A 12,375-nucleotide genomic window follows, 5' to 3' on the forward strand; every position below is an offset into this window, starting at 1 on the left:
TGATGATGATTGCAGGAAACTATGTCAGCATGCTATTTTCAATAATGCAAGTGTGCATGCTGTCACTACAAAGCAGACAAAATTCAAGGGGCGAAATATCGACTTTTCCATACATTTTCCATACAGTCTGCTTTCAGTTCCAATAAATCTATACATCCGTTTTTGTATCCATCCTCCGACGCAGAAAACCACACATGTGAAGGTTGGTATGGTAATTTATTTGTGGTAAATGACTGTCAAAAGTGTCACCAGGGTGAAGGTTTGAGGTTTAACTTGGCATTTCCTTCGTGTTTTGCCTGACAGCTGTGGCTGTTGTCTGCACGCTTGCACGGATGCATTTGCAAAATGTTGCAGAACCTGGTACCTTTAATGGTACAACGTGCAAAACTCAAGCTTATGTAAAACTTTTCAGGCATGCATGGTACCCAAAGGATGAAACCCACAGGCTTTGGTGATCACTGGATATTTCCTCCTTTCCTTTGAGAGAAATGTGTCAGTAGATATTGGATTGACAAAAGAAGACTCCTGAGGGCTGGGGTTAACAGTCCCTCTAACAGCTCCCCTCAAATGACTTGCTTTCAGCATCATTTGAATTTGCAGCGATTCGTCCGTCACAACATTCTCTTACAGGCTTGCAGTCATATTCAGCTAATCAAGGTTTGCCATCAGGGATAAATCAAATCCAAAGCTAAAAGCTCCAAACAGAACGTGCATCAGCCTTCAGTGACATGATTGGTTTCCTGTTCAACAAAATATAAGTGCATTATTCACAATCTTTTTCTAGACCTATTCCCTTGTGAGAGTAGAAATAAATAATGCATAAACATAAAAAAAAGTTAAAATATCACCCAAAGATAGCTGGATTGTTTCCTCATGAGTTTAGATGCTCAAGTTTGTTTTTGTTTATAAAGATATTTTTACATCCTCAAAAAATTATAATAACTTGATTTACATTTCATTTTCAAACCGTTTTCTGAAATATGAAAAGTATCATAAATAAGTTTCCAAAAGGAATTGCATCGGCAGCAGAGTTTATTTCTTGGGAAATATTTTTCTCCCAGACAACTGGCTGTTGTGATTTTAATGCACCTCATCTCTTTTATGAACTGTTGTGCTGATGAAATTATAAAACACCTGAAGGATTCATGGGCCCCCGCCTCATCCAGCTCCCCTCCGTCCTTTACTATTATAGAATGCAAATGATATGTCACCCACTTCACACAGAGATAAATCTGTTATTCTGTGCATTCTGCTGAGAGCCTCAACGACGCATTGTTCTTTTTGGAGCCTCAGACAGAATTAATTTTCTCTCCAGCCCTTATGGCTAATACACTGCATTTTATATCCATGTCCTCTCCCTGACTTGAAATAACTGAGGTTGAGATTATGCTATTTGTGAAACAGAAAAACAGGCACATGCATTATTACAGCTTCCTTGAAAACAGGATTAGAACTGATGGAACGGGGTAACGTTGGGTTGGTGTAGGATATGCGGTGCAGTTGGGAGAGGAAAGTCTTTCTTTATTCAGGAGATCTTGATGTTTGTCCTTTTCGGTCTTTGAGAGACAATGAGTAGACAGCAGAGATACAGGTAACAGGAAATTGTTGTTTTCCCTGTACATTTTGTGCAAAACAAACACCAGTCTTTATTTCTGTTCTGAAGAGGACACTAAACAAAAGCCAACTGTAACCACAAGGTTGTCCTTATCCAGCATGTAAAAGCACGCATACTAAGGTTTTACTCATTCCTGATGAATCTTACGGCCCCTGGCTGAGGTTAGCTCTGCATTAGCAACGCTTGTGAAGCCACGGCTACGCTATCCGTCAGTCATCTGTGCTGTGGGCAGCGTGAAAAGACTTGAAGAGTCATAAACTGGAGCCACAAACTGCAGTACAGTCGGTAGCAAATCACAACAGATTCAGGTAAATGTTGACAGATGAGATCATTCTGACAGCTTGTGCAACAACGCCCAACTTAAATGACAGTTTCTCAGTCCAAGAACATACCACAGGTATTTTTTTAATCATTTCTATCCATTACTGTGAATTGCATAAACAATTTCATTATAATTATAGAAAATGACATTTATTGAAAATTAAAAGGCGGTGTGTTCATTTAAAAAAAAAAAAAGCAGTCGATCTTTTAAGAACATGTTGGCCGTTTAAAAATAAATGTGTCACATTCAAAATGTGAAACCATGCAAACACTAGTGACTACCTGTAAATCCTGTAACATATAGTTTTCACTCATATATGATAAATAAGGTCATAATGGACATGTTTACACTGTGGTGATTCTCCTAATGTTCTGGTAGCTGTCCTCTGATAGACACGCCTGGGCTTGGCTCTCGCTGTGCAGAGACAGGCTGCTGGAGGTCACGACATCAGGGACCTGAGACACAGTCGACAGTCATAGGTTTGAATGGGAATAAAGGTCAAAGTCTGCAGCAACAAGAATCACAAACAGACCATTCTGGGTATGATCACTGCTGGACCTGATGATGAAACCCCAGATTATACCTTCCAATTGTAGCACCACAATCCCCAATCAAACCAAATGCACTCTTAGCCAGAAATCGACGTGCAGAAGAGTCCTTCTGTTCATTAGTAAGACACCGTTAGCATATTGCACATGATATCAATACAGCATGTGATCCAGAATCAATATGGCAATCTGTCAATCAATTCGAGGACAGGCTTGAGTCGTTTATTAGTGCGATGACGGTATTCAGAACCCACAGAAGGAATATATCTATTTTTCCACAGTTTGGTTCTCAGTAAGATCCTAATTTTATTATGATTTTTTTAAATTTAGTGGGATGAAGATCATCTCAGTATTTAAATTATAACAGTGATGTTATGATACGGATGAAACAGATACCAACCATCTGCTTCTCACACCTCATTCTGGTAGGATAACAGCTAGTCTAGTATTTTTAACTTGTATTTCATGCATCTGAAAGTAGAGTTTGAAAACCAGAGTGGCTTTCAGAGTGACTTTTTATTTTCCACTGTGTCACACTGCTAAACATGTTACATGTAAGTGCCTATGGAGGTGTGGCTAATCGTAGGGTCAGCGCAAAGAGACAGTCGTAACGCCCACTGATCTTCCTTTCCTTTCCTTTCCTTTCCTTTCCTTTCCTTTCCTTTCCTTTCCTTTCCTTTCCTTTCCTTTCCTTTCCTTTCCTTTCCTTTCCTTTCATATAAGTTAACAGATGAAACCTACTACTAAGAATTCCCTGCAGAATTAATATATTACCCAGCTATCTCTCTATTTCCCCCAACTTTCTCTTTCTTACCTTGAGAAAGCTGACAAAGTCCATTTTTCTACCAGTTTCCGCGATTAGCTCATTGTAAACTGCATCTGCAGGGCGAAAAACAATCATTTAGCCTGATCTAACCTCACAGCACAACTGACCTCCATCTCTGTTCGGACGTAAAGCAGACCAAGATGTAAGGATGTCAGTGATTCAGAAATACAGTACACTTCAGTAAACACACTATTCGGAATATAATTTTTTTATAGATAAATAAAATGTTTTGTTGCATCTGTTTCCCAGCTGCTCAGGAAGCCATGAAGCAAAAATGTTGGCCTAGCTGTTGTCTTCACTGATCTTTGCTAACATGCTAGTTTAGCAATTGCAGTAGAAATATACTGTACTCATTCTGATAAATCAGCAGGTGAAAAGGCCATACTTGTATTTTTGCATGTTTTTTTGCAACATTTATTTCAAATCATGCAAAATTTGCACAGCATAAAATCATTCTGTATGCAATCCTGACACAATATGAAAAAACATGAAATGTAAGAACATGACTTACCTGTGCAGGTGGAAGATTAGTAACTTTTCCTATTTTAGGTTGGATCTTAGCTCAAATGGAAGTGAAATATTCCTCTGCTGTTTTGTGATGAAATGTTTCTATATAATGTTCAGGAATGACGTGAATGCGACTTTCTCACCTGCACGGACATCACTGATGTATGCGAGGTTGACCCGCCCCCTTGTCGCCTCAGCAACCGAGCCTCCTCCCACCCCTGATTGATCGAATCTGCAAATGGATGGACCGACGGAAAAGATGACCTTTAGCTGAGCCGCTTTGTCAGAGGCTGCGCTGCTGTGACCATTTTCTTTTATCACACAGCAACAGCGCATCTGAGCTCCTCAAAGGAGAGCTTTGACAGATTAAAAATAAATGTTGTGATTACTCTTCACTGCATTTTATCCAACACAAATAAAGAGCTCAATGTGGTCAATGGAGAAGCAATGAAATCTTTTTCAGCTGCAAAATGCTGATAAATGGAATGATAAAATATTGAATTCTTAATTGAGCCGACAACAATTAGAATCTTAATGAAGTCGCACCAAAATATAACGACTATTTAATGAATGCCATTTCAGATTAATAGCTCCAACCTTGCTTCATAATGAGGAGCAATAAAAATTCCATTCGTTCATTCTCAGTAATAAGTTCTCTATTAACTCAGATTCATGCTAAACCTTCACATTACCATAAAATATAAATACTTTCTCCTCTACCTACACAATTTGATTGTTCAATTTTATTTTTAAAAATGAAACCAAATAGAAAAAATCTCTTACCTCATGACCTCCTGAGCCTTCAGCTCTGAAAGGTAGAAGAAAAAAAAAAGTTTACAGATCTGCTATGGGCTGATTTTACTGCTGCATCCAAGGCGGCGTTAAAGGAGTGAATGCGTTCCCATTTATGAGCTCTGGGATCTGTGCTGATAACATAGCCTCCAGTGGGTTTGTGAAAGCTGGAGCTTTTAATGTGTTTTGTAACACAGCTTGTTGGTTATGTTTGCCAGAGGTCCTCCTGGCCACGACAAAAAAATACAATACAGCAGCGATGCAGATGGTGCTTCCCTCTGGAGAGATATAAACAGTCTCTATTACAGATAGAGGGATTGCTTTTTGTGGTTTCATTTTAAAATCAAAACTTTCACAGAGGCCCGTGTCTTCAGCTAACACGCAGGATTCTGAAAGCATGCCGCACCCTCCCATGTTAAACATCATTGTGCTGCCAGTTTCACACTCTAGGACGCTGCATGAAAGGCGTCAGGATAATCACGAAGGAGGTACCGGACCTCTCAGGTGTAGAATCAGCCAGAGGAGAAAGTTCACACCTGTTCAATGGTAATCCCTTTGCTCTAAACCATAGCTGTGATGCGTAACGGTCACAGGGATTAGGGTGACTTCTAAAACGTGTGACACGGGGCTACTTTTTGTTATCGCTCCCAAACAGGCCTCCTTTGCCTCCTTGCACTGTAGAATAACAGTATAGTGTACTCAAGAGACACCTCACTATTGCACCTCTTTACCGACCGAGGTATTGACCTCTACGTCTGCAGAGGTGACGAGCATTGTGGGACTTTTAAACTTGAGAAATTTCGTATAAGAAGCCCAGAGCTCAGAATGAAACCTTTAAGAAACCAACCACAAATAGAGACACAGGTGAAAATGCTGTGTCCAGAATAATGTTTAATACTCTTGTGTCTGATTGGACAAACAGACTGAGACATCCGACAGGAACCAGGCATGAGTCAAAACTCCTGTTCCCAAAGATGCCACTTCTGTCAGCCGTGACCCTTTTAGCACACAGGGTCGTCCAAAGTCAACACCAAAGTCTTTTCGGACCAAACCACCGCTGTAACTTACAGGTGTTGGATACTACCAGTCCATTTCCTGCTCGTTGTTCTTGACTATTTAATGGAAGGCATCAGTGGAGAGACAGTGAAATGTTGGCAACTGACTACATTTTACAAATGAAATGGAGGGTCTTGGTTGTGGGCGCCTCAGCAGGAAATGTGAGGATGAAGATTAATGTCCGTTTCCCAGAGCAACTGCTCCGTTGCTCTGGGATTTAAACCTCTAACCATCTCCTTGTAGACAGACATCTCTATAATTTGCAGTGGGGCTGTTTCCCAAGAAAACCTTTCTGCTGACGACTGATGTCAGTGAGAAAAAAAAATATTGCGTGACCTTGATGAAGGCCATTGCGGGATACTGCCAAGTCACAGCATGTAATCACCTATCCTCCTTATTATATTTTAATCACACAGTCTGTGCTGGGGATGCATAGGGGAAGGTGACTTTTTTTTATTTCTCTTAGAGCAATTTAAAGAGGTAAAAAAGTGCCTACTCGCGTGTCTCCGTTGTCGGTACCAGAAAACAGCACTGATGCTGAGCAGGAGGAGCAGGAGGAGCAGCAGAAGCGCAGAGAGGGAGGCGGTTACCACCAGAGGGAGCGTGCAGTCATCTCCTTCCTCCAGCACCTCTGCAACTGAGAGGAGAAGGTCACGCCAGTATTTTTGCTGAGGAAATGCTGAAGCAGGGTTGTTGTAATTCAATTACAGATTTGCAAAGAAAAGTGTGTCTTAATTTCCCATTTTAATTCTCAGTCGCCGACGGGAGGGCGCTTGCTGAGGGATGCTGTTCTGAGTGGATTTTTAAGAAAATATTTTAAAAACTGCTTTTGTGTTTGGAAGCTGTCGGCCTTTTTTGCCAAGGCGAATCTGGCGGCCCCTTTCCCTGTAAAAAAAAGCTCAAAGATGAGTCATGGGCTCTCAAAGGACGACGTGACAGAAGTTCAAAGAAAAATATAAAACACACAGAGAGATTAAAAAAGAGAGAAACATGCAGAGACAGAGAGCTAAAGTAGGACAGATTTATTGAAACTCTCCCTCTGTGCATTTATGTGCTTGTATGCATATTTTGTGTTCTCTCACCCACGGTCAGGCGGACGCTGCTTTCCAGCGGTGTGGCGAGGGCGGGCACAGAGGCCAGGCAATCCACGGGGGAACTTTTCTCTGCCTTGACACGGAGGATGCTGATCACATTGAAGAGGTTCGGGCCAGATTGTTCACTGCTGACGTTGTACTCATCCTGTCTCACCTGCACAACAATCAGAGAGAGTATTCTTTATATACTGTACTATTGTGTTCATGAGTTGATGATGATCTCAAATAATGGCGGTTTGCGTCTCTGGTAATCTTGTGTTTACAAACTGCAAATAAAGTTCCCGATTTGCCAAATTGGTGACATTTGGGAAGACTGGCAGCTGCTGCTCAATCCAATCGTGAGAAGGTCTGAAGAATTAGTTCAAAATATTACACTAAAAAAATCTTTTTACTAGTCAATTCTGTGAACACACCTTATTTACAAATACTACCTGAAGACAATAGTGACAATGAAAACTGACCTTTTTCCCATTCACCTGCCATTCCAAAGTGGGTTGAGGGAACCATCCTGCAGCTTGGCATTCAAACAGGACTGCCTGCCCCTTAAATTCCATCTTGTCTTCCCCAAAGACTTTCACATTGCCCTTTTCTGAAATCAGATGAAAGCAGACTTGTCTTATATGTGCATGTATACTCACACACATATATATACAGTATATACAGTATATACAATATATATATATATATGGTGTGTGTGTGTGTGTGTGTGTATGTGTGTGTGTGTGTGTGTGTATATATATATATATATATATATATATATATATATATATATATATATATATATATATATATATATATATATATATATATATATATATATGCACACTGTTAATGAAACCTACAGAAGTAGAACCTGTGAATTTCATAAGAGGCTTCTTTAGAACTTCACATTCTCATATCTTTACCCACAAATGAGCATTTCCATTTCAGCTAACCCCACTAACTTACAAAAGATGGATTTTATTCATGGTGTCTGATTGATCCCGTGTCTCTAAGTCTCAATTGCCTGATGAACGCTGCTTTTTATCCTTTTTCATCTCCTTCCCTGCCTGCCAAATAAGCCACTTAGGGCACAGGGAGATGCAGTATTTCATATCCGAGTCTATTGTCTAGCAGAGTGAAAGGCGGTGGATGCAACAGACAATTGCTATAGACAGAAAGATAATTAGACAGGCTTCTGTGCTTTATCTAACCGAATGACATGTCTGTGTTGATTTAGGTACAAATCCTCAGGTGTTCTGTACACGTTATTGGCTATCCTTTATTCCAGGGGGTTCTATTCAGTGCCTGATTGGGTGTCGTAAACATTGTACCATCCCGTTTTAAAAGGCTCAGGCTCTATGGTGAACTCTGAGAGAATGTCAACACCAGTCGAGGTTAGGAGAAGAACTAGCAGCCTCATTTAGTTTGACTAACGAGGGGCTGATATTTGAACAGAGAAAGGAAGAACATCAGTACTCCATGATCCCTGAAATAAAGATTTATATGGTTTTTAAACACTAAGGAATTTTTGAAGACATCTGGCTCTTGATGCAGGTGACGGTATTTTTTTATTTTTTTTTTGAACAAAAGTGGTGCTTTGAGGGCAGAATTTAAGACTTGCATAAGTTTTTGTTGCAGGATTAGAGTTGCATGAATGGTATATGAAATGTTCACTTTATGCATGGGTGTAAACTGATTCCCAGAGATGAGATGTCAGTCGATTCATTGCATGTTTGCTCATCTCTGATTTATATCAAATAGCGAGTGGTTGTCAGCGTAAACCATATTGTTTAAGGTGTGTCTGAGAAAGAGGAGCGAGACCATGTGGGGGTCTTACCTCATCTTCACAAAGCACAATTAAAGTAGAGGCTGCGGCTGATGGCGTACAGATTCAGCCGGTCCGCTGCAGATTTGTGGCCCCATTCCAACAGCATATTTGGAGCTGCAGTACACAAATCACAGCCAGAGTTGCTGACTGTTAACCGGGTGTGCCAGCACGCACAATTAATTCAAAGGTTGTGTCGGGCCATAGTGTTCATCTGCATCAAGACCAGAGAGCCTGATTCGCCATACACCAGTGCTAACGGTTGCATATGTCAGTGGGAATTTATGGCTGTCCGTGATATATGAGAGACGATGGATTGTTGGTTTGTTTCTTTTTGCTTTTTGCAAAGGAGATGTCCCCACCAGATGGACTACAGATGTAAATAAACCATTAGGAAAATGTTTGAATATTACTGCTGTTAAATAGTTTAATTACATCAAATCCAAGAAGATGAAAACAAGTTTTGGTGGAACTTAACTCCCCACAGATGCATACTGTATGTCAGTTGTTGCCATCGGCGCATTTATAAACAGGGGGGCATACTAAATATTTTAAGGTTTGGTTTTTCATTTTTATCATTCATTGTCAATGAATAAAAATAATTCCAGACATCCTTCTTTGCTCTCCCAAAAAAAGAAATCAGATTACTCTCCCTTCAGTAAAAAGGACATGAGCATGTGTAACCCTTTTCTGACCTCCCCTCCATTGCAAATATTGTTTGCACATTCTCTATTTTGTGTAGGAATGAAATTGTTTAGGAAAGTTAGATGCACGAAAATTCCTCCAAGTTTCTAAAGTTATGACTCAAGGAAGCTCCACTACTTAAAATACTGCACACTGCAGTCTTTCTCCAGTTTGAGACAATGGCACCACCAGAACTGCTGAGAACTACTGATTCTAATCAAATCCTAACTCTTAACTCTCCAGCATATGTGCCACCCGGTTCTCACGCGGCGTGCTGCCTCTGGCACCACATCAGCATAAAGATATTGGCTGTAAATCCTGCCCCACTGCCTGGTGTGACTGGCGTGGAGTCCAGCTCCTTCCACCTCGTATTTATATCCCAGGGTCAATCAATTCCTCTCCCCGACACCATCCACACTGTCATCAACAACGTCATGAAGACCATCAAACATGCCAGGAGAACTTTTGTCCACCACACAGTTTCAAATGATTTACAGCTCTTGGTAAACTCTGGGGGTGATCACTCAGGGATTTCTTTCTTTCTTTTTTTCCTATAAATGAAGAATTGTGTTAATTTAATTTGATACTCAAAGTTTATCAGGCAAACAATGTGTGGTGAGATGCCGTTTTAAATAGGGAGTAGCTGCGAGTATTCTTTGGTAATTGCCGTGTTTAATGCCTTGTACTGTCTTGTGGAGCAATGTCACAATTTTCCAGAGACCTAAGAGGGACATGGGAAAAGTCAGAAATCTATAAAGTTTCAAGTGCTCACAAATGCTAATATTTTGGAAAACATTTGCAAAACATTTTGCACGTGCAGGTAGCTTCAGGTTCCATATTTTGCAAAAGACCGCTATGTTCCTCAGACTGGAGAGTTGGATCAGAAACACCTGATTGTATCAACCAAATGATCCCATTCAGTAGTTTTCAGTGGGGACCAGAATCTTACAGATTGCTTTTTCGCCCACGTCCCTTCAGGGGTTCTGTATGATAGAAACAGTAATAAACACTTCTTTGCTCCCTCCCTCCTGCAGTGAATCAGAGCAACATCCTCCTGCTTGTGAACATACAGACCTTGTACAAAGAGGACTGCTGTCTTTCTATCGATGCCCTGGAGGTCACAGGTCACACGACCTTGGTCGCGCCTCTCTGTTTTCTTCAGTACGAACACCCAGCTGTCTCCCCGTGAGGCGGGGCTTTCCTCAGCCGTGACATTGGGGTAGATGGAGGGCAGGGCGCCGTTCTCCTTGGAGATGGTGAGAACGGCTTTACTGTCCAGCAGCCACACCATCACTGTCCACTGGGTGTTGAAGGCGCTGCACGTAAATCTGGCCTCCTCTCCACGCAGGACAGTTAGTGTTTGAGGTGAAAGCGTCAGCTGACCTCCAGCCGCTAAAAGTCCAAAGAGAGATGGATGCAGAAACATTTTAGTCTTTAAATCTGATTAGGATATGAAAACAAATCCAAAATCAAGAAACCACTCTCTAATATGGTACTGATGAAATAGATGGATTCCATTCTAATGTCAAGTATGTATGAACCAATAGAGTAAGGCGTTAGTTAGCTTAGCTTAGCATGAGACATTTCAAGCAAAGAAGTGTATTTTAATATTTGAAAGCATCTAGAGGGACAAATTGAAGCTGAAGATAAAAAGAAAATGGTGAAGAAAGAGAGCGAAATGAAGTCAACCTTAAAGAGACAGGAAAATAAGGTGTGTTCTCCTTTGGCTCTGGTCATCCCAATGGCGGTTAGTGATTTGGTTGTGTGCATAAATGAGGACAAATATACAGATTAACAAGAAATAGTCTAAATTAATCTGCAGCTGTCAGCAATAGGCTGCAGCATCCTCCTGCAGACTTAACACTTTAACAGTAACCTGCAGGATTCAATAAAGCACTAATGATTACACGAGAACTAAAACAGAGGGCTATACAGGGAAACCACTCTCCTCTACAGTTACTATGTGAACATCACAGAAGCACATTGAGGCTCACGTCCCCAGCTGACTGCCAGCAGATCTGTGGCTTTCTGTCGCTGACAAATAAAAGAGGGAAGAAATTTAATTAACAGCAAAGCGTGAAATATGAAATAAGCAATTTACACCACGATACTCAGGGTGATGTATAACATGTTGGTGGTGAGGTGGTGTTACCTTCTACAGCCGGCATGCAGAATCGTAAATTATGCATCCTTTGAGGAAATGAGGTCTGAGAAATATCTAGGCCAAGCTATACAGCCGTTTCTTCCCATTACAATCAGAGACTTGTAGATTATTGAGCATAAATTGTGCAAACTATCTATCGGGTCCGTGAAGCACTGACTCTGAAGTCGACTGGCCACTGGCTGCATCTCCCTCTTCACTGAATCAAATTAATCTTTTGGTGGAAATAGATAATTTTCCCCTCTAATTGGATTCCTGGTTTAAACTGAAGGATGCAGCTGTAAAGCAAACCACAAACCAAATTCCCGAACAACTCTACAATCAAATGAGCCTCGTTTGTTGGGAGCTGAATTCTTACCTCCCAACCTGTATGAAAGCAGGAACAGACACAAATAATAGATGCCCATGGTTAATCAGCCAATGTGGTCAATCCATTGCTCGGCGCTGAATCGACCTGAAACATATAGAATTGAATTATTCTCTATGGTGGATGACAAAAGTGCTTAATGAGCAATGTGGCTCAAACCAGGAGGTTTGCCTCGTCTCATTGCCTAGATGTAACTTCTTACTTTCATATCCACTTGACAGTTGAATCAACTCTTCTTCCCAAGATGCACCACTGATTTGAAGTGTTAGCCACTATTTAATTCAGGTCAGTGTATAATTACTCCCTGCTACCCAATCAGATCACTCAGATCGTGCACACCACGTCCAACACCTGCTTTTGGTCTTTTTCTTTCACACACAGCTGAAAGTACCTCCAAAATAAAGTTGAATTTCAAGTTAAATGAAGAGTAAATGACGATAAATCCTGTAACGTTGTGTTTGAGTGACTCACCTCGGGCTGTTGTCTCTGTGGATCAGCAGCGGATGCATGTCAGCAGAGCCTCTTCTTCCTCATGCTTGGTGAACAGCCATCTCACCCAAAACTGTCCTGTTAAATATTACCAAACTCGGTGGGAA

The 12,375-nt window shown here is 41.0% G+C and overlaps 1 protein-coding gene across 4 annotated transcripts; it reads right to left on the reverse strand.

Annotated features, from left to right (window-relative positions):
- Window positions 1–209: 209 nt before the first annotated feature.
- LOC137596879 (immunoglobulin superfamily member 5-like) lies at window positions 210–12,344 on the reverse strand. 4 transcript variants are annotated; one of them, XM_068317664.1, is made up of 10 exons: window positions 12,251–12,344; window positions 11,771–11,866; window positions 10,326–10,643; window positions 7,222–7,349; window positions 6,749–6,914; window positions 6,163–6,303; window positions 4,602–4,626; window positions 3,962–4,050; window positions 3,300–3,364; window positions 210–2,392 (listed from the first exon to the last, which is right to left on the reverse strand). In XM_068317664.1, the coding sequence occupies exons 2-10, from the start codon at window positions 11,817–11,819 to the stop codon at window positions 2,282–2,284; spliced, it is 1,092 nt and encodes a 363-aa protein (XP_068173765.1). In that variant the 5' UTR covers window positions 11,820–11,866; window positions 12,251–12,344; the 3' UTR covers window positions 210–2,281. The 4 variants fall into 4 exon arrangements, with proteins under 4 accessions (XP_068173765.1, XP_068173766.1, XP_068173768.1 ...); XM_068317665.1 differs by lacking the exon at window positions 12,251–12,344 and adding an exon at window positions 11,982–12,058; XM_068317667.1 differs by lacking the exon at window positions 3,300–3,364.
- Between the last annotated feature and the right edge of the window lie 31 nt (window positions 12,345–12,375).

Source organism: Antennarius striatus, chromosome 6, assembly GCF_040054535.1.
Source record: "Antennarius striatus isolate MH-2024 chromosome 6, ASM4005453v1, whole genome shotgun sequence".
NCBI lineage: Eukaryota > Metazoa > Chordata > Actinopteri > Lophiiformes > Antennariidae > Antennarius > Antennarius striatus.

Coding starts and splice junctions, on each gene's coding strand:
- LOC137596879 (XM_068317664.1), bottom strand. CDS start 11,819: ATGGGCATCTATTATTTGTGTCTGTTCCTGCTTTCATACAGGTTGGGA. Junction 6,915..7,221: donor GGCAGGTGAATGGGAAAAAG/GTCAGTTTTCAT, acceptor ATTGTTGTGCAG/GTGAGACAGGATGAGTACAA. Junction 2,393..3,299: donor ACTTTGTCAGCTTTCTCAAG/GTAAGAAAGAGA, acceptor ACTGTGTCTCAG/GTCCCTGATGTCGTGACCTC.